Here is a 22,851-nt window from a genome sequence, read left to right as displayed (position 1 = left end):
GGTGGCTGGGGTAGGAACCTGGTGACAGTGGATGTAATCCTCCCTCTAGAGGAGCTGCTGAACTGTGAACATGCAGAAGTGGATTTCCAAGCCAAGCAATACCTGCTGCCTCGAGTGACCTACTTTTTTTGCACGCTATGTGAATAGGATGAGGCAATAGTTAATTCAGTGCTGGAAACTAAAACTGCGGGGCAGCAGCAACTATCACATGTCTGTGAACTACATTGGAAACCTCACTGCTCCATGACAGTGGTTACTAGACAATACCCCATTTCAGACCTGTGTTTTGGCAATGTATCTAGAAGGAGCACAGCCATTTTCTGCATTGAGCATAATCATTCAAATTTGTTAATCAGATACAATGGGAGTTTTTCTTACTACTATGCATGGGAATTTAGCAAATGTAGAGGTTTTTAATGTTACTTCATAAATCACAAAAAAGTGAAAGGCATTTTCATGCTGAGCATCCAAGCAGTTCTGTGCCTCTGGATGAGCAAGCCTGAGTGAGTGAGTGTGACTGTCAGCAGGATGAGCACACTGGCAAATCCAGCTTTTCCAACAGCATTGCCACATATCACAAGCCACAGCAGCTATAAAATCCCACCCTATGTCAAGTATCACTCTTCGCCTGGCCCTGTGCTAGCAGGTCTTCTCTGCCATTATTTCATCTCATCCATGCCAGCAAATGCTCAGTTGAATCTGTACTGAGATTTTAAATGTTTGTCACCCATACAGAGAAGAGAAATAAGTTAACAAATGAATCACTCTTTTGGACTTTGAATTAGTTTCTAGTGCCTGTACTAAATGACTAACAACCATTTCAGAAGTTGGGATTTACTATATTTGCTGATACTTCGACTTGACACAGATTTTGATTTTTATTTTTGAACAACATCTGATTTCGTGGTATATTGGCCAATCAAAGCTCTTCTCAGAATGACCCATAGGTACCAGCGAGCAACGTAACTCTGATGATTGCAGCTCAAAAGCCTCGAATGTTTCATCTCCCTTTTTTTTCCCCAGAATGAGATCCCTGATTCGTGGGCACCAGAGCAGATCTCCACAGAGAGTCGCAATCAAGTCAACTCTTTCTTTGCAGCACAAAGGAAATCACATTTCTTTGAAACACCAAGGAAATCTGAATGTGTGTTCCTGTTTAGCATGATTAAGGTGTCACATAGCACTCCCACACACCCCGACACAGAGAACTTCTTGCCGGCTGCTGATGTCAAAGCAAATCAGCTGAAAACACAGAGGGGTTCTGAGAAACACAACTAGGACGCGCCAAGCAGGCTGCCAGCCAGCACCCAGTGTTGTAGAGACCGAGCAGCCTCAAGGACCACCTCCACGCAGGGCATGGGGACAGCACACCTCCTGCCCTCCTCCAGCAGGCTTTTAATACAGGCATGGAGCACACAACATTTGCCATGTAGGAATTCCTGTGTGTGGGATGCTTGTTGCTGGTTCTAAAGCCCTTGATAGCATTCGAGAACATCTCCAAGGGTATGAGTACATGTTCTTTGCTTTTGAATTTATCCAGAACCTTCTTTGTTTCTGTTTCATCTTGGTCTCAGTCGCCTGGGACATCTCTCTCTATCCCAGTCTGCCTCTTATCATCCTGATGCCATCCTTTTGCTTTTCTTCAGCTCTTTCTTCTATATATTGTTGCTTGTGTCCTGTGGTTTGTCCACTATTAACATTAATAATTTAGGAAATTGTCTGCATCTGCTGAAATCAATTCCTATGCTACTGCTGCTAAGTGCTGGGCCTGGGCCCAAGAACCACTATGATGGGGCCCAAACAAAGCAAGCAAAATGAAATGAAAGCAGAGGAAAACAGGCCCTTCATCTTTTCACTATCCCATGAATTTAGGTAGGGATGCCCAAAACCTAAGAAACACAAGCATCAAATTCTAGTTGAAATCCCTTCATTTTCAAAGCTTTCCCATGTATGTGCTTTGGTCCTGGTGCTGGAGAAGTCAGCCTCAGTGCAGGAGACCCACAAGGTCCATGTTACCTGCTGCTTAGATACAGGCAAATGGGACTGACTTGGTGGAAAATACATTGCTTTGTGCCTCTGCAGGTGTCCACCTAATGAAAACTGCGAAGCACTGCAGTGCTTGTGCAAAGCTATTGATCCAAGTGGCTCTTTCTAAGCCCCCTGTCACACTTTCATCCTGCTGCTAGGGACCATTTCCAAGAGCTACGCCAACCTTATGAGAAGACCTAATTTTTAAGCTGTCTGCTGTCTTGATGGCAATCCATTTCCTTGCAAGTGGCAGAGGAAGTAAAGCACGTCGTGTCTCAGGGCTTAAGCCTTGTGGCTGAATGGGGTCCAAATTATTTCGTTATTTCCTTCTCTAGCAGCTACACTGCTGAAGGCCACATGTGGGGAAACTGTCAACTGTAGAGGGCACGAACTCTGTATCAGAGAGACATTTTGTGTTCTTAAGCCCAGGACTTTAATAGCTCTGTGGGGGAGACAGAATAAATAACCAGACAATGTAGACAATGATTTCAGGACCAGGTATGCAGTTTAACTACAGCTGAGAGGATAAATTCATCTAATAAAACATCACTGAAGCTCAACTCTCATCCATGTTATTGAGCTGCACAATTGAGCTTCTCTGTCCTTTCTCGAACAGCATTTTAGCAGAAGAAGGACTTATACATTTAGTTTTAAGTGGATGGATTAAGATGCTGTCCCCAGACACACGCAGGCTGCAGCTCTTCCTGATGGCAGCAGATGCTGGCTAGCCAGCGGAGCACTTGTGCAAGATCTGGAGCGCGGCTCCCACTGGGAGCTGCCAGCACACCGCAGAGCACCCCGCCTGGCTTATCCCACACCCGGGGCCAGAAGGACTACCAGAGCACAAGGAGAAGCCAGCACAAATCCCATCTCATGCAGCTGGGAACAGGCATGCCGAGCAGGGTGTGAGCACCTCCACCTGCCTCCTCCTCAAAGGCTTGGCTGAAGTCCCTTTGGGGCCTGGATGCTGGGGACCCAGTACTTCACCCACCGAACCCGCAGCTGGGTTTGAGTCCGTCCTTACTCTGGTGTTTGCTAACCACTCACAGCACCTGATAGGCAGAGATGTGAGGATATGCTTCCCTTACCCACCGGTGTCTGAGGTACTTGGAGGCTGGGCAGGAACATTGTGCCAGTTATGATGGGTTATGGACAGAAGCCAGAGCAGCGTACCATAGCCACAAAATTAAATAACAAGAACAGATTAGGCAATCTCTGTGCTTCACGTTGACAAGCCTGAAGGAAAGAACAGAACATGTAATCAAAAGTTGGGGGAATTTGTTCTTTCTTTATTTCGAACGAAAGATAATATTACAGCAATGTGAGAGGTGGCATAGCATGCACTGATTATGCTACCATGGATATTTCCCTCTTGCAGGTCTAAGGATGAGAATGGGGTTCTTATTAAAGCCCAGGGGAGCAAAGAACTGGACGAACTGTCATTCATTGGGAATGAAGTACCCAACTCATTTAATGCTTTTTCAATGGCTTTTGCCCCTCCTTTCAACTAACCTGCATAGGAACACATTCTGCTGTCACATCAGCAACCTGCAATCAGAAAAAAATTACCTGTAATTCAACTTCCTCCAGGAACAGACCAATATCTGCATGGTCTTCTTAATCACAGATCAAGCTGAATTAAAAGCACAAATACACAATCTTCTCTCAGGAAACATCCAAGTCTTCGTTCTTTTGATGATTTCTGCAGAGATAGTCCTGCTGAGTCACTGAGTTTTTAGTGTCATGTGCTAGCCCAGGGCAGGGGCTGCCCGCTGCTGCCTGCAATCCCCAGCTGTGGAGCCTCAAATGGAGATGTAAGGAGCACCTGATTGATTTCCTTGGGCTTTCTTGGTCAAAGCAGCAAGCCGTGATTGGAATGAAACTGTAAAGAAGAAGTAATCTGACCTGTACACAAGGCTTTTTAGCTGAATTGCTTCACTAACTTAACTAGCAACAAAACAGCTAGTTATCCAGTTACCTCTTTCCCTGACCCAAGGATGCAATTTGGTGACTTGACTTACCACCATCCAGGTACCAGTAATGATAGCTGGAGTATTTTTTTCCAAACAACTGATTTCAAATACATAATTAGTTTAGATCCCGTTAAAGATAAAAGAAGTCTGCTCCTGATTTTTGTCTCTATGGCAGTAAACACTTCAATATCAAGTAACGCTTTCTGCAGCAGTGACCTTGCTTACTCTGCTTTTGGGAACCATCCAGACAAATGAAGCTCTTTGCCTTTTTGAATCACCTTTCTGAAATGATCTGTGGAGAAAAGCTCTGCCTTAAAAGTGTCAACCCAACACTGCTAAAATGTCCCCGGGCTTTAGCAAACCCACTACAAAGCTTGCCAAAATTAACCCGGCACCTTTAGTAAAGAAGCGCTGCCACATTCAAGGGAGCAGGTATAATGGGCTGCAGCAAGCCACACTCCACATGTGCAAAGAGGCACTTTACCCTATTGTAAGGAATTGCTGGCTAACTGGTAGGTGACACTGTTCACTGGCATTGTCATTTGCCCCAGCACCTTTTGGTGGGAAGGCAACTTGTCACAGCCAGGCTGTGTGTGGAGTTGCCTTATTTACTCTCCTGGGGTGGCATGAATCAGAGTTGAAAAGTGCAGTATGTTGAAGCCAGCCCGAATTCCCATGATGTGTGAGTGTGAGTCACTCAGCAGGGAGATTCTGCCAGGGTCCCTCCTGGACGACCCGGTTCTGCTAAACACACCGGAAAACCCATGGATAAAAACAGCCCCAGTGACGCATGGGAGTGAGCAGGCTCCAGGCCTTTTTGGGGAAGCTGCTGAAACGCCAACGTTTCCTCTTGATCAATAATCTGGCTGGCAGAGCAGGGCTTTGAAGCAGCCCAGAAAACACAGCATTCTGCTCGCAGTCACTGCTGTTTCCCTGCAGGAAGGTGACAAGCTGCGTAACTCCAGGCGAAGGCAAGGGAAGGATTTCTCTTCCGTGTGTATTTAAAGCTGGGCCCTCCTGGAAGAGCTCTTGCTTACAGGGAAGATAATGCAGGATGTGAACAGGCTTTCTGTAATGTGCAAAAAAACATACTTAAAGAGTCCCATCCCAAGCTCCCACAGCTGATTTCTCTTTCTCCTCATCATCTCCATTCTCTCTTCTCTCCATCCTAAATACTGTTTGTGGAGCTATCATGGAATCTGGGAGCAAATCAGGACAATCAGAATGGGGTTTTTTGCCCTTAAAAGCCATCACTCATCTGATCCTACGCTTACCAGAGCTGACCCTGTGACCATCACAGTGAGGGCACCGCTGTCCTCAGCAGTGAGTTCCGTGCTATCATCCCAACTTGGACTACAAAGAGAAGACACTGACAGGAATATATCTGTATAAATATCTCATTAATTTTAACCACAGGCAGCCGTGAGTCATTTCCCCTTAACTACACTCCTCTTGTGACCAGAAATCGGGTAGTGGAGATCTGGTGCTGTGTAAAATTCATAATTATTGCGAAATAATTTGATAATCCGCCTCAAAAATTCAGGCCTGAAAAAACCCTTCAGATTTGCTATTAGCTAATGGCCTTAACTCCTATCACAGCTGTATGATAAACCCAAGTCATTTTACTGCATCTTTTAGAGTTCAAGAAGCAGGTTGGGCTTCCCTTCAACTGTAGTTCTGCTTCCTGGTAAATTGTGTCTTTTCCGTGGCCAAACTAAACCCAGTGTGAGGCGACGCTCACCCTCGGGCACCCACCACAGCATGCCCTTGATGCTGTTCCCCACTGCTGGCTGGCTCCTTCATGCTGCTGCCAAGCTTTTCTCTTCCTTTCCTTTCCAACAACTGGCTCAACTCAGCCAGCTCGGAGCCTGATTAATCGCAGCCCCTGAAGCCTGAAAGCCAGCAGTGCCTCACATGCCAGCAGATGTTTCTCTTTTAGATGCATTGGTTCTTTCTTCTCTATTTCTGAAATAACAACAGCGTGACCAAGATTCAACCCCGCAACGTCGACAATAAAAGCTGGAGCAGTACCTCGGTGCGCACAGAGGCAACCGGAGGGTCTCTCTGGGTCACACCCGGCTGGCTGCTGCTGCTGCATTTGAAGTGATGCATCAACTGCCATGATAAATCACTGGAGCCTTTAAGCCTGTACTCAATATCCACTTATAAAACAACAAACAAAATTCCCCAGACTGCTTAATAGTCACTCAGGCCTGCCTTAAAATACACTAAAAAAAGAATCTTTTCAATCAGCTTTCATAGGATTTGTATTATACATTTGGTGAATTCATAGCAGGACAGTCTTGTCAGCAGCAGCCACCAAACGACCTTCTGCAATGCTGGAGGGGCCTTTTGGATCCTTTTGGGCTGCCAAAGCTGCTGTGGGAGCTCTGTTTGGGATGTTCACACTTGGCCAGCCTACGGCATGGCTTCAGCTGAGGGTAGCACTGAAATCAGGGCTGTATTCAGTTCCAAACATCTCGCCAAATTGTTGTCCTCACTTCAATCACTGCTCATTAGCCTATGGGTTCACCCTGGTGTCTTGACAGCTCTTGTCTGGAATCAGTGTATTTCAGTGGAATAACCAAACTTTAGGGGGAGTTTCTCATTTGTACTGATGAAAGGGGAGGGGGGTTAAAAGGTGGTGGTGGAGGATAAATACTGTTGCTTCATCTCATTAAATCCCCTAATTCTCTGTGAGGGGTGATCCCTGATGCTGAATGCACTCACAGTCTTTTAACACATCCATTTCAACTCAAACCAGTCTGTGATTCTATGAGCTTGAATCATAGTGGTGGGAAAGAGTAACACAGAACTGGCCCACGCTGTGCTGGCGCAGCCTCCCAGCAAAGAAATGGCTGCAGATGGGTTTGCTTTGTGCTGCATTTCAAGCCATGGAGGAACGTGAGATGTCCCACCCTCCTGCTCCAACACAGGTCACCCTTCAGGCGCTCACTGCACTGGGGATGGGACCATGCTCCTCTGGGAAAGGAATGGGCTCCACACCACGCCAGGCTCCTTAAGCCCAGTGTCAGTTCAATATGGGCCCCAAAGTAACTTCGCTCATGAGCACATGGAGGCCAACAGCTTTGTTGAGGTTTCATGAAGACACAGGCATCCACACCAGCAAACAGGAGGTGACCCGTGGTGCTGGCAGTGGCTGGTCACAGAGCCACCATGTGCCATGCCGATGGCAGAACACCCTTGTCATCCCCGGGCCACTCTGGAGCTGCTGGGGTGCAGCTAACCCCAATGAGGGACAGGGAGCAGGGTGCAGCTCCTCAGCAGTGGGACAGAGTGAGGAGGAGGAGGAGGAGGAGGAAGGCCCAGGCCCGCCACAGTGCTGTGTGCCGGCGCTCGGGCGGGTTTCCTTGGCAGCCGGAGCTCAGGGCGCTCACCATACCTAAGTGAAGATTTTGTTGCCATGGCAGCATTGATGTCATCAGCTCTGCAGTGCCTTAACCTCAAGAACAACTTTCTTCTTTCTTTATGTTTTTGCTTCTTCTCCCCCCCCCCCCCAGTTTGGGGCTGGTTATTATCCACTTGTTCATCCCCCTCAGGAGGCGACCCTTTCCACAGGCCCTGCAGCAGTGTCCGCCGGACCCAGACCCTTCCTCACATCATTCACGTTCATAAACCGACAGTATTTCCAAGGAGGATGGTTTAGAAGCCCCAAAACATGAAGGAGGTGACCTGGGAAGAGGCTTTGCACTGTGGAGATGGCCCACAATGGCAGAACTGCTCCGGACTGTGCTTGCGGCTCTCACCATGCGGGTCCAGAGGAGGCCACGAGGATGATCAGGGGACTGGAGCACCTCCTGTATGAAGAGAGGCTGAGAAAGCTGGGGCTGTTCAGCCTGGAGAAGAGAAGGCTGCGTGGAGACCTCATAGCAGCCTTCCAGTATCTGAAGGGGGCCTACAAGGATGCTGGGGAGGGACTCTTCATCAGGGACTGCAGTGACAGGACAAGGGGTAACGGGTTCAAACTTAAACAGGGGAAGTTTAGACTGGATCTAAGGAAGAAATTCTTTACTGAGAGGGTGGTGAGGCACTGGAATGGGTTGCCCAGGGAAGTTGTGAATGCTCCATCCCTGGCGGTGTTCAAGGCCAGGTTGGACAGAGCCTTGGGTGCCATGGTTTAGTGTGAGGTGTCCCTGCCCATGGCAGAGGGGTTGGAACTGGATGATCTTAAGGTCCTTTCCAACCCAAACCATTCTGTGTTTCTATGATTCTATGAATGCAACAAGCTCACCGTCACACCACACGACAGTGGAGCTGATGCCATTCACTTCCCTGTCAGGAGTCAGACAGACTCACCAAAGTGGAAATCCCACATCTCCATGAGGGACATGATGCCCGACAGGAGCATCCAAAGGCTGCACAGTGGTGGCCCAGCTCTGCCCTTGGTGCTTGGCTGAGCATCCCACATGCACCAGCACAGTGTCCCCCCAGCATGAAACCAATAATCCCTCTTCAAATGACATCCATCATGGTGTCATTAGCTGTGGCAGTGGGACCTGGCTTCTTCACTGGACTCAAGCAAGAGGACTCAGACCTCTACAGGCCCCAGGGATGGATATAATCCTGTTAAGCAAATCCTCGATTTCCATGGAGCATCCTTTAACTTCCATGTGTCAGGACTATTGCTGTTAATAATGGACCATTGCAAATGTCTGGGTCAGGCTGTTCTAGTAAAAATATTGTACATTTTACCCAGTTCACTGCAGTGTCAAAACAAGAATTTCACCTACATGACAGGACAGGAGTAGTGCTACAGCTCGGCTTGGCTTTCCTGGGCACCCCACTCACACAGAGTCCTTTTCCTTGAGCCATGAGGAACCTTTTGGTTTAGATGTAGCTGGGATTTTTATAAAGATCTGGTTTATTTTCGTTGTTCTTGTTACACTGAACAAATCCTGCTTCTACACCAGCGCATCATGCAGAGTGGGGTATGCTCCTTTCCTTAGCAAGATCTTGATGGGCCTCACCCAGCCAGCTCCAGGCTCACAGGCATGGGGATGCTCACCCAGCCTCACTGCTCATCCCATCCATCAGGGCCGGGGAAAGCACCCCAGGGTAAAACAGGACTGGAGAACAACACAAAATCACAGTCAATAGACTGGTTTTTAAGCACTTCTTCTCTTTTACAAAAACAGCAGCCAAGCAAAACTTGCATTTTTCTAACATGATGCTTAAACTGAGATTCAGGTCATTGTGATGCATGTGTTTCTTCAAACTTCAAGGGTCACAACCCTGCCTCTTGGAGCAGCAGTAAATAACAAAACCAGGCTCCAAGATCTCAAAGCACCTGGTAAATGAGTCAGTACATTCGTTATCTTTAATGTCATCATAATTGGTAAAATATGGAAAGAAAAGTACCCCTAAGCCAAAGTTTCTGTATTTTAAACATAACAAGGTATACTGCATACCAAAGACACAAGCAACACTTTCATTAAAGTGAGGCAGTCAGCAGGTCAGCAGGACCCAGTACTCAAAACAAAGTATTCTTTTTAAAAGAACTTAATATAATTTAATGCAAAAGCACTTACTTGCTGGTTTTGTATGAATATATTTAGAATATATACATATAAAAAAGATAGGCCCTATTTTAAAGTTACAAATATATTTCAGCACTTGTTCTAGCTGTAGGTGAAAAGCATGAAAATGAGGTCTAAACCGAAAAAAAAAATAGTAATAAAAAAACCAAATACAGGGCCAGCAGGAAAAATACCTGCATGTTTAATATTACTGGCCAAAAGGGTATTCCAAGATCTGTTATTAATAAAAATGGTTTATCTCAAATATTTACTTCAGATGTTCCCCAGTCAATAGAAAAGAAAATGGAAAAAACCTGCATGGTAACATCCTCTTAAAACAAATATTTTGATACATGTACTCTATTTAGTTGGAAAAAATCATTAAAAATTCAAGACACGGCAATATAGTTGACTGATGTGTTCTAAGAGGTACAGCTGGTTGGTTTTATAGGGGCTGGGAGAGGTCAGCATTGCCTTCAGCGTGAGAACGGTTGTAGCACTAAGGTCCTATTCCTCATAGATGTATAGAAAGTTTCAAGGAGCTCTTTTCTGAATTAGAAACCCTTGTACATATGAGGCAGGAGGTTATTGCTTCTAATAGCTCCCAGCTATCAGAGGAGTGGAAATCGCAAAGAGGGGAACAATCCTAGATCCTGTGTTGTCCAAAAGACAGCAATCTTGGGTGGCATTGCATCTATGCTTTGCCTTTGAGCCCATCACTCCTATTTCATACCTTTACTGCATTTAGTTATATTCCCAAGAGGTCTTTACCTCTTCAGAGTCTCTGGAGGTCTTTAGAGGCTTTGATGCTCTCTGGAAAGTGTAAGAAGTGAGGAATCTCAGAAGCGCTTTCTGTGCTCAGTGCTGAGGCTCAGAGATGAAGCCTCTCCCCTGCTTGGCAGGGGTGGCCCTGACATGGTGACAAGCCTGCTCAAAGCCCAGTGACAAGGCTTGTCCAATCTGGGCACACACAGCTGGCTCTCAGGATACACACAGACCTCAACAGGACACCAAGCAATGGGCAGATCAATGCCCCTAGGGCAGCACAGATGCTCCTCCACAGCCTGGTGCCATCTACCACATCTCCTGTCAGGTCCCACAACCATCACTCAGCTCCTCACAGACAAGGCTTGTAGATAACCCAGGCTCTACCCTGTGTGAAAGCACCATATGAACATAGAATCATAGAATCATAGAATAGTTAGGGTTGTAAAGGACCTTAAGATCATCAAGTTCCAACCCCCTGCCATGGGCAGGGACACCTCACACTAAACCATGCCACCCAAGGCCTCATCCAACCTGGCCTTGAACACTGCCAGGGATGGAGCATTCACAGCCTCCCTGGGCAACCCATTCCAGTGCCTCACCACCCTAACAATAAAGAATTTCTTCCTTATATTCAATCTAAACTTCCCCTGTTTCAGATTGAACCCGTTACCCCTTGTCCTGTCACTACAGTCCCTGATGAAGAGTCCATCCCCAGCATCCTTGTAGGCCCCCTTCAGATACTGGAAGGCTGCTATGAGGTCTCCACGCAGCTTCTCTTCTCCAGCCTGAACAGCCCCAACTTTCTCAGCCTGTCTCCATACGGGAGGTGCTCCAGTCCCTGATCATCCTCGTGGCCTCCTCTGGACTTGTTCCAACAGTTCCATGTCCTTTTTATATTGAGGACACCAGAACTGCACACAATGCTCCAAGTGAGGTCTCATGAGAGCAGAGTAGAGGGGCAGGATCACCTCCTTCGACCTGCTGGTCACGCTCCTTTTGATGCAGCCCAGGATACGGTTGCTTTCTGGGCTGTGAGCGCACACTGCAGCCGGCTCATGTTCATTTTCTCATCGACCAACACCCCCAAGTCCTTCTCTGCAGGGCTGCTCTGAATCTCTTCTCTGCCCAACCTGTAGCTGTGCCTGGGATTGCTCCGACCCAGGTGTAGGACCTTGCACTTGGCATGGTTAAACTTCATCAGGTTGGCATCAGCCCACCTCACAAGCGTGTCGAGGTCCCTCTGGATGGCATCCCTTCCCTTCAGCGTATCAACCGAACCACACAGCTTGACATACCAAGTTCTTAAGTGGTACAAATACAGCCACACAAGACTTCAGGTCAGCAGCTGTTGCAGCACTTCCCTGCAAGCCAATGCATGCTCAATTGTAAGGATTTTAGGCGCATATTTTACTCTGAGCAACAAACAAACTGTATCCACCCAGTGGGAGACTGGAGGCAACTGACACTTTGTGTGATTTGAGGTGTTTTGTCTTCTGAAACTCAAAGCGTAGCTGTGAGCAGTGGAAGAAACAATAGGATGTTAAGACATCTGCTGAGTTTTAACGAGGACATGAGAAAAATACTCCTGAAACAGGCAGTGTTACAGCTTTATGCTCTTCTTTATGCTCTTTAGACTTGCATCAAAGCTATTGCACTAGTTCAGGTTGAAAGCCAAAAACTGGAGGTTAGACAAACCCCTGGTATTCACAAGTCCTGGGATGATGGGCTGCAGTAACCTCCTAAATGAAATAGGGCAGATCCTTAATGGCTCTGATTACGAGCCAGCAGCAGCTGAAAGGCAAGAGGGCATCATTATCCAGGTGAAAACACCAGGGCCTCAGTGTCACTGTAGGAAAAATAATCAGGGAAAGCTTTCTGAGCCCAAGCTGAGATACAGCAACTCTTCCTATGCCACAGCTATTCCTCCCCTTTGCAACCAATGCAAGATTCCCCGGTCCAACACAACCCTTAGGAACTTCTAACAATAACGCTCTCTAACTGCCATGGGCTGGAGGCCAAAGGCATCTGCCCTGGCCCAGAGATGGCTCCTCTAAGGTGATACAGGCCACAAGTACCAGTTTATTTAACAACACATTGATCACCTTTGAGCTCACTCCGGTTTTGCTCGAATCAGAACTCTGATTTGATAGTTCAGGAGGGGAATGAGGCACACGGCAGTGATTTGTTGTAGGTTACTGCATAAGGCAGGACCAGTGGTATTGGGTGAGCTTGTTCCCTGCTCACACCAGGTCATCGCTGATATTTCAGCAACACTAATGTACCGTGGATGGTCCAAGCTCCTTCCATTGCCCATGAGACTGCAGAACACAACCACTGTTATCGATTGCCCAGCAGGCAGAGCCTGGGGAGCAGCAGGGCAGGAGCCATCGCTCACAGCAGGAAAAGCAGCTGCATCCAACCTGTGCTTCACCGAGGCTTAAAGCTCTCCTTCTTTGGGCAGCTTCTCAGTCCCTCATGCAACATCTCAGAGACGTTTCTGGCTATTCAGGGCCCAGAAAGGCTTTGTAAAGAACAGCCCATTGCCAGGGGAGGACAGCCCATACACAGCAGTGACTGCACAAGGGGAAAAGACTCAAAAAGCCTGACAGCTCCAGCTGTCTTGTTTCAGTGGGGAAGAAGTACACACGTGGTTTACTCTCTTTATCAAGGGCCATCCTGTGACTGCTACTACTCCAAGAAGTACTACAAACACAGTACAAATCTTGTACTGCATGTTCTAAGATCTATTTTGTGGAACAGGATAGAAAACAGAATACAGATAAACACAAGAGGATAGGAGCCAGGTAACATGATGAAGGTGAACATCTGCAGAATTGGTTTCAAGTGGGTCCCATTTGTTTAAAAGCTAAAGAGGTTTAGTAATTGTCTAGACAACTGAAGCAGGGTTGTGAAGCTTCAGCCGGATATTCTGCTGGCGCCCAGCCCGCACACCGGTGTGTTTTATCAAGGGCAGTAAGCAGACTGCAAACACAGCAGATTCCTACACTGTATGCTGCCCTGAATCGCACCATAACATGCAGAAACCCCTTCCGACTCTGGGTATGCCCCAGTGTTCCCAGTACTACTTCAGGCAACCAGTGAAAAGACAAAACCCAAACCACAAATGCAGCTCTTTTGATGGCCAGTGCAAGGACTCCTAGAGCCTGGGAAGGATTAGGAATGGTGCAGAGATAAATGGTCTAGGGTAGGGACACAAGAACTGGCTGCACAGAAGCTCAACTGTCCTCCTTCTCCACCTATCATAATCATAGGTTAGGGTTAGAAAGGAACTTAAGATCATCCAGTTCCAACCCCTTCACACTAGACCAATGTTGCCCAAGGACTGTCCCTTGTAAGGTGATGGTGCCTCAAAACATGATGACTGGTGGAAAACACCCCCTGGTGCCCTGCTTTGCAGGTGGGAGGAGAGAGGCAGTGCTGAGGCACACCAAGGTGCACAGAGCAGGAGTGTTGGTCGATGAGAAAATGAACATGAGCCGGCTGCAGTGTGCGCTCACAGCCCAGAAAGCAACCGTATCCTGGGCTGCATCAAGAGGAGCGTGACCAGCAGGTCGAAGGAGGTGATCCTGCCTCTCTACTCTGCTCTCGTGAGACCTCACTTGCAGTATTGTGTGCAGTTCTGGTGTCCTCAACATAAAAAGGACATGGAACTGTTGGAACAAGTCCAGAGGAGCCCACGAGGATGATCAGGGGACTGGAGCACCTCCCGTATGAAGACAGGCTGAGAAAGTTGGGGCTGTTCAGTCTGGAGAAGAGAAGGCTGCGTGGAGACCTCATAGCAGCCTTCCAGTATCTGATGGGGGCCTACAGGGATGCTGGGGATGGACTCTTCATCAGGGACTGCAGTGACAGGACAAGGGGTAACGGGTTCAAACTTAAACAGGGGAAGTTCAGGTTAGATGTAAGGTTCTTTATAAAGAAATTCTTTACTGAGAGGGTGGTGAGGCACTGGAATGGGTTGCCCAGGGAGGTTGTGAATGCTCCATCCCTGGCAGTGTTCAAGGCCAGGTTGGATGAGGCCTTGGGTGACATGGTTTAGTGTGAGGTGTCCCTGCCCATGGCAGGGGGGTTGGAGCTGGATGATCTTAAGGTCCTTTCCAACCCAAACCATTTTGTGATTCTATGCTTCTACAACAGCAGCATGGAGCGAGCTGTGAGAGCCCATGGCTCCTTGAGACCCCATCCTCATGAAGCCATCACCCTCCAGCTCTGGCGCCTCTGTACCTCCCACAGCATCCCCACATCACTGGGCCAGAGAAAGAAAACACAAAGCACGCAGCTAAAAGATACTCACTTACAGTTTATTTTTGCCTGAAATTATTTCACATCTCTTTGTACACAGCTACAGAACAGTAGTAGTAAACCATTGGTAAAAGCAACAGTGCTAAGGAAAATGTCGGCTTAATTTGTCTTCTTTCTAATTTGTTTTAATTCTTTCTTCCCATACTGCACCTTCATACAGTCTGGGATTTGAAGGGAGGAAAACCTGGCACGTTACTTAAGACTCAATTCCCATTTCACTCATTAAACAAAGAAAAAATAAGAAAAAAAAAAGAACCAAAAAAAACCAGGAAACCCCATGATTTGGGCAGGAACAAAGGTTAAAAATAAAATAAAATAAAATAAAACCCAACACAAACAAAACAAAAAATGAAACAAGCAAAAAAAAAAAACCAAACCAAAAAACCACAAAAAACAAAACCAAAACAACAAAACTCAAAAGCTTGGCTTCCACTGAATAAGATTAAATATAATATATTTTTATATATAAAAAAAAATAATTGGCTGCATGTGAAACCTTGAGGTGCTGCAGAATAAAATAAAGAAATAAAGGTGTTAAACAGAAGAAAGAAAACGTCATTTTGTTTTGGTTTGTTTTTTTAAATAAGCAGGTCTGTACAACGAAGGCTCATTATGAAAAAAAAGGAATCGACAGCGCAGATATAAAAGAAACCACAATTATTAAAAAAATCACCTTCTAAGCAATTGTGGAGTTTGAAAAATGTAGCAGTCACATTACAGACAGGTCAGAGCTATCAGATCAGCAACAACGCTATTTCTTCAGTCTCCCCAGAGGAACATGCAGAACAATGCGTGCACAGAACAGGTAGTGAGGGAAGGGGAAGGCGGGGGGGGAACAGAACGAACTGATGCACAACATGGAGGGAGAGCTTTTTTTTCTCTTTCTGAAATATTGGACGTACACAGAAAACAACGGAGGCAACTTGTAAAAGCTACAGAGTTTGGCGAATACCCCATTGGCAAAATACACGGTATCTCGTTCCTATCCCCACATTTAAACCTGACACAGTTTAAAAGACTAGAAAAAGCTTATAGGCTTCAGAAGGAAGTGTGGCTTGTATTAATCTCTGCACCCTTCTCCCTACAACTATAACCCCATGAGAGATATTTTCCTTCCTACTTCGTAACAGGAAGGAAATATCTTAAAACAGTAGAGGCATTTCGAAGTCAGAAAGGACAATGTGATGAATGTCATGACAGAGAAGGAGTATAATACAGTATGTGTTACTGAAAGGCAATTCTTCAAAGAGGACAAATCCTTTAGAAAAAAGAAATACTAATAACAAGACAGCAAACTAGTTTATACAGTTCTAAACGCAAAAAAAAAAAAAAAGAAAGAAAAGGTAAAAGAATTAACAACTCATAAATAAAAGACAGGTCCCAGACCTGTTATTTGTGAACCATTTTCTTAAATAGGTGCATAATGTAAATCTTATGTACAAAAAAGAAAAACAACTACTTTGCGTAACAACTGCAGGACAAGGGGGGGGAGGTGAAAATCATACTGGTTTTGGTTTTCTCCTCTTGAGATTTCTGTAAGTCGGATTTTGTGGAGCAGAACTGGTGGCAGAGTTCTGATTGGCCGGGTGCCAGCCAAGGAAACCCAGGCAGATAACGACAAACGAATTATTCTTTTTCTTTTTCTCCGCATCGCATAAAACACAAAGGCAAATAAAACCCACAAAGGTTTTGGTTTTTGTTTTTTTTTTTTTTTTTTTTTTTTTTTTCTTCTTTATAATCCTCTTGCTGCTACAAAGTTGGGTTTTTTTCTTTTTTTTTTTTTTTTTTTTTTTTTTTTTTACTTTTCTATTTAAATCTATGTAGATTCTGAAATCACAAAGCTGAAAGAATCCATCTGGGTCCAGGCTTGCCCTGTCCCCCCCAACACACACACACACACAACACCACTCCTCTCCCCCACAACCACAACTTCCGACACCAAGTCCCCAAAACTCACTGCTCTACAGGGATTAGACAAAAGTTATTTCTTAGTTTGTTTTTTCTCTGTTTGTTTTAAAAATCCTTTCCTCCTCACAAGAAGCAAAAGAGAAGAGTTGGAGGCAGAGATTTCACCACGCTTCGGTGTAGCGGACATCCACTTCCTTCAGATTGGGTAGTTTCGCCTGTGCGGGAGGGTAGGGAAAAGGCAGAATTAATGACGTGTTTAAGGACTCAGAGATAAAGTTCCTGGCAAATCCATACCATCAGCATCCTGGGAGGATGGATCTATCACAAAGTGCAGGGAGATGCACTACACCCTGCAGGGTACCACTGCTGAGCTCAGCAGTGATCTGGAGCATACAGGTGTTAATGAAGGGACACGGTACAGAGCCTTCATGGACACACGGGACCAAGTCCCACTAGTGGCTCCGGTACCATCCATGCACCAGTCACCAGGTTCAGATCAGGTGCCATTCATTATACACAGGCTTAGCAAAACAGGGCTTGGAGCAACCTGCTCTAGTGGAAGGTGTCCCTGCCCATGGCAGGGGATTGGAACTGGATGAGCTTTAATCCCTTCCAACCCAAACCATTCCATGATTCTATGAAAACCTGTTTGTCAAACTGCAGCGAACAGCCACACGCTACTTCTTCAGCCTCCACTCGGTCAGTGCTTGATTTTTCCCTCCATGTATTAAAACAATCTGAGTGTGTTTTATCAACTTTTGGTGTCTTTGTAGTCTCCTTTCCATAACTCACCGCTGTTGGTCATATTGTTCCTGAATTACCCTGCATGAGGCAGAGGCGAATCTGCTGTTTGCAGGGCTCCTACTTGCCAATCCTGTTCCCGCGCTCCCTGACCATAATCATACGGCTAATTCTCTCAAAACAAACAAACACATTTAATTAGGCTAGGGCATAATTGAGGAGTTGGAATTTTCTAGGAGTCATTATTACCTCACTCCTTGATTTATGTGCATGCATATTTTGATAAGAGCTAGTCATAATCCTACAGCCACTGCCAGCAAATAATTCTTCAGTTAGGCAATAATGACTTCAGTAGTGGGTGTTTATTTATTGTCTGGTTCAGCCTGCCTGGTACATATGTGGATGTCTGTGTGTGTGCAAGCGTGTTTAGTGGGATGGTGGATGGAGAAGGGAGAGGAAATGTCATCAATGGCGTGTACCCCAAGTGCTCTCACAGACCAAGGGGAGAAGGAAAGATTTATATCAAAAACGTGTTCTTTGAAGTCTGAGCTGTTCCCAACAGACCCACAACCATGTGCCCCAGGGAAGAAACTATTACCCTCCCTTTGAACACACACAGAGCTCTGACAAAAATGGCCACTTAGATAAATCTCAATGAAAGAGGTGAGAGGGGGAAAAAGTGACGCACAAGTTTCCTCAGCTTTTTTAATTCTCTGCAATCATCGGGCCTTTGCTCACAGCCAGTTCTGCTGTTTGCCCTGGCAAGTCACTTTCTCAGTTGCTGCTAAGGACTGTTAATGCAATACCAGAGCAGAGGGAACTGGTTAGGAAAATGTGAGTTTCGGCATGAACTTAGTGGCAAAGGGGCTCAGAAGCAGGGGGTAAGACTAGGGGAGCATTTCAACAGACTTGATTTCAGAGCCCTAGGCCAAATGCAGCATTGACCTTGATTGTCTGTAAACGCCTGAGGCCTGATACAAGCTCCATTGTGTGAACTCGCCTGCAAACCAGCTGTTAATTCCAAGGGCGACTTCTTTGCATATACAATTGTGACACAAGCTTTGAAAACTTGATCTTGAAAAATCCACACTAGCAGCATTGCAACCAAGTCCCCGGGGGAGCCCTGGCTCCACAGCCAGAACCAAAGAGAGATGCTGCAGTTTGAAAGCAGAGCAGCTTCAGGGCTTGCCTCAAGTTCAAAACTCAACCCAAGTTTGTAAGCCTGGCATAATCGAAGGTTTCAACACATAAGACAACATAATGTTGAATTTCTTCTTGAGCCCTTGAGTTTATAGGGTAAGACTTCGGGAGATACGACTCACGCAACATCAGAGTAAAGACAAAGTCCACGTAAAGTCATGAAAGCCAGCACATCTCAGGCAGTCTTTGCCTCAAACCACCTGGGCTATTCCCCTCCCACAGCTACATTCTAGTTCTTTACACCATTTTGCTGGGGCAGTTGTAAATTCATAGTACAAATCTCACACGTCAAACTCAGGAACTGGGCATCTGCGCAGGCGTTCCTGTTTAAAGCCCAGGTCCAGTCCAAAAGGCATCAAAGATAAACCTGCACCTTCCCCAGTGCTTTTAATTCTCCCTTGGCATTCTGCATCATGGCTCTGTAATGCTGTTCACCCACATTACTTTTGATCCTGTTAAGAGTACAGGACATGGCTCTGGAGGTGTGAACTAGATTCTACCTGTCTCTGTATCCTCACCAGAAACAAACAATATGCTCCTGTTTCTGAAACTTTTACTGTTGATAGCACTGGTGAAAAGACTCAGTTTCTGATTCCATCTCATACTCATCTATTTAGCATATTAACTGTTTCCTGAGTCAATCAAAGCCAGAAACCTCACAATGCGGTTTTTAGCCATCACCTCCCCAGAACAATCCAGTTCACCCTCTTCAGATGTTTTCCATGCTACCCACTCCACGGGACCAGTTCTCTCTGCCCTAGGCACTACCACCATGCACTTCCTAAATGTGCAAGTCCTCTATGGGGCCAGCTACTTTTCATCTTTAGTGGATGCAATTCAGAAATACCTTGAGATCTTCATAGGTATCTGCTGAAAGTTTGGTGCTGTTCATATTCAGGCTACACAGGCTCTTCATGGCTAAAAGAGAAAATACACAGATTATTTATGATCATGCTGCATTTTCTTAAAATATCAAGCTTACGGTAGGTCAAAGCATAAACAAGACATGACTGTGTGCGGTGCACTCAGGAAAAAGCTGAATAGTGTAAAATATAGAAGTACAAATGGATAAACAGCTGTTTGGGCCCTCATCCAGGAAAAAGTCCCTATTTAGGAAGGGCCATTAAGCATATGCTTAAGTCCACTGACTTCAAAGGAGTTCAGGCAACTTCTCATAATCAGTTTCCTGCACATTACTCTGAACAGTGCCCGTTCTCAGTGCACGGTGCATGCAGGGGCCATGCTGATCCAGCAGTCCTCCCTCCCCCCATTTCCATTTTAGGCTCCGGTACTTAGCAGAATAGTTTCCTAAGATGAGCCATAACTACTGGCCTGTCTGGCATGTCTGTGTAGGATCAAGCCTATTAAAGGAGCCCTTTAAACCCGACAGGCGAGGTTTATAATACACTGTGTAGGAAAGGGTTTCATTCTGGCACGTCGAGCAGCTCGCAGGGCATGGGGGAATCCTGAATGCTGCTTAGATGGCCCTGCTCTGCCTCACCCTATTTAAATAGCAAGAGTTTCGTCTCCACAAAAAGAAAAGACAAAAAAGGGCCAGAGAGGGCATGAAACCTGCTGCTCACAGTTGCAAAACTCACTAATAACTTGCAATGTGGTTTTGCAATCTTCCCCTCCTGCATCACAAGGGCAGACTTCCACCTGAGGGGACAACGCACATGAAACAAAGCTGAGAAGTCTCAGGGCAACAGGTCACCATGTGAGATCGAGACCAGTGCCACTGGTAAAGTCAGAGGCAGAGCCAGAGTAGAGTCTTGGACAGCAAAGCCCACTGAGCACTGGGCTCAGATCATCCTCCTGCTTCCCCTGCCTGCAGCTTAACAGCCCAGCCACTTGAGCGGGCAGGGAGGACGGAAGTTTAAACCCAAACACAACCAAAGCCTGTCCTAAATCCCTGCGGAAGCAGCGCCGTGGCAGCCGAGAAATCAATCTTCTGTCTGAACCCACGTGAATTCCTCCGAACCCATGTCATTTTCCTCTGTAGCTTATTTTGGTCACTTACAACTAAGCGCCAGCAGCCCAGCATCTGTGACAGGCGTCTCGCAGAGGTTGAGCACTTGCAGCATCGTGAGGTGTTCAGAGAGAAGCCGCAGCCCTGCGTCTCCAAACTGTGGGGCAAAAGCAGAACTGTTTTCAAACAGTGCACGAACATCACCTGCGAGTCGCCCAGTGCAAACACGGTGCATCGAAACAAGGTTTGCAGATCAGCCCTCAAAGCCACACTCTGATTGTTTACCACAGACTCGAATGACAGCAGAGAAAGCGAATAGTTTTATCCCTGTTTTTGCAGATGGGGAACAGAAAAATTAAGTGACTTGTGCACACTTAACCGCAGGCTATCATTTAATCAGAATGGTGCCTTTGAAGTCTGGACTTTGTATGAGGGCGTTCCCACCAGGGCTATACAAGATGGTTATGGCAGGCTCAGCCAGTTCCCAACCACATCACAAAACAAGAGCATAATGCAAGTGGTATTAATTAGCTATTTTGGTCTCAAGAACAATGCACTATTGATTGGTAATTGTTCTATTGACCCACTTGGTTTCTGTTGTCGCTAAATCCTAGACTAATGGAAACCAGGATAACACAAAATAAATGGAATTTAAACTTTAAAAAGAAGTTGATACAAAAAGCAGGCTCTCTGTCCAATGAAATCAAACCCATTTTGAGCAAGAAGCATCAAAGTTTTCAAATCCTAAAGTTACATTGTTAGGACAAATCTGGAGGAGACGCAAGACAGTGTTAAAACAAGCAAGCAATCAGATTGGGCTTCATATTCCTCACACAAAAAAGAGGAAATTTCTGGGATACAAAAGTAGTTAGGAGAACAAAACAAGATTATTTACATGACATTTGGGTGGGGAAAAAAAAACGCTGCTTTTTGTGGTTGCATTGAGAATAAACATATTTTCAGTGAGCATTGTAAATAGGTGCTAACAGATAATGGGGAAAACCTGTTCAATGGAGAACCTCAGAGACCAAAACCAGCAGGGAAATGTAGAAGAAAAATTTAACTTAAAAAGCTCTTTCAATTAATAACTGAATAATCTATTCAGTTAACTTGGCTTCTTTTTGCTTACAAAATAACCACATTCTCATTTATAGTTGCCTTCCATTTATTCCTTATTTGAGTTTCTTTTTGTTGCTGTTGTTTTTAAAGAAATTCTGGTTGATCAGCATTCAGAGCAGTTCACTGCCTGCACTGCAAAGACTCTGCTTCACTTGACCAGATGAGCTGCACAGGCTTCTTTTTGTCATCCCAAATGGGCGAAAGCGTTAAGTGCTTCTCAGATGAAACGCAGCACAGCAAAATACACAGTATCAACAACACCCAATTGGAACATCCAACCCAAGCAGCAACTCCTTTATAATTGAAAATAAAATGTAAGAAATAATAAAAAAAAAAAAGGTGGCAAAGAAAAATCAGCCTCCAAGATGAGCTAGACCATAGTCAGGCCCTGTAAAAATAGCACAAAGACAAACTCATTCTAAACAAGCCTCTTCACACTCTCTTCTCGTGCTGATGTAATGTGAAATTTCAGAATTAGTCAGCACTGGTTCCTGCTCTGAGTTTCAGTCTGCAAAGCACTTACCTGAGTTGACCACAGGTTCAGCTGCTTGAGAGAAGGCAGTTTAATGAGGTGCTCAGCACAAGCACTTGTCACATTGGTAAAGGCCAGGCTGAGGTTTTCCAGATTCCCAAAAGATCCTGAGCTTAGCAAGCGGGCCAGGTCTGCATCCTGAAAGCAAACCAGAGATGGATGAGCAAGACTATCGACTCCTCAGCCTGCAACATGCAGCGGTATCACAGATACTGTTAACCAGCAGGAGCTGCACAATTATACGACTTGTTTACAGTGACAGCGAACCACACAGAGAAGTTTCAGTTTGTTTGGCAGGCAGCTGGGCTCTTGTGGCAGTGTTGCTTCACATACCCTGGGAAAAACTTATCCAGACATGAGGACTGAAGTTCTCTTTGTGTGTGTACCCTTACGAGACACAAAGGCTTCAGTGGGCCTTTTAACTTAATGTTTCACTGCAGGTTCTAGATCCAAACCATACTCAGGACCATCACTTGGCCTCAGTGAAGTTAGTTTGGGTTTACACCAGCCTTAACTGCAACAGTGATGGGTCTCTTGCAGACCTGCATGTCTAAGATCCAGAACCGGACATCATGAAATCTGCTTTTTTTTGATGCAAAATTCTGCCCCAAAATCTACCATTCCAAATCTGCACACCAGTATAAACCTGACAGCCTGAGGCTTCGACTTGTGTTGGAAAGTGCTCCCAGGCCCAAGAGCAGAAATACACCCTTGCTCGTGTAAACTCCAGTTGTGTTGACAGAGAGAGTGCAT

The 22,851-nt window shown here is 45.8% G+C and overlaps 1 protein-coding gene across 1 annotated transcript in view; it reads right to left on the bottom strand.

The window, feature by feature from the left end:
* Nucleotides 1-14,412: 14,412 nt before the first annotated feature.
* Nucleotides 14,413-22,851, bottom strand: part of CMIP (c-Maf inducing protein) — a 58,164-nt gene continuing 49,725 nt past the window's right edge. The window contains exons 17-20 of the mRNA XM_080638444.1: nt 22,090-22,236; nt 20,499-20,604; nt 19,326-19,396; nt 14,413-16,752 (exon numbers count right to left, since the gene is read on the bottom strand). Coding sequence (XP_080494570.1) covers nt 16,699-16,752; nt 19,326-19,396; nt 20,499-20,604; nt 22,090-22,236 — 378 coding nt within the window. The 3' untranslated portion in view covers nt 14,413-16,698. The remainder of the gene's footprint in view (nt 16,753-19,325; nt 19,397-20,498; nt 20,605-22,089; nt 22,237-22,851) is intronic.

The sequence above is a fragment of the Psittacula echo genome (assembly GCF_963264785.1).
Source record: "Psittacula echo genome assembly, chromosome: Z".
Lineage (NCBI taxonomy): Eukaryota > Metazoa > Chordata > Aves > Psittaciformes > Psittacidae > Psittacula > Psittacula echo.
Note: the sequence above shows the minus strand (reverse complement) of the source record. Positions and strands in the feature narration are given on the sequence as shown.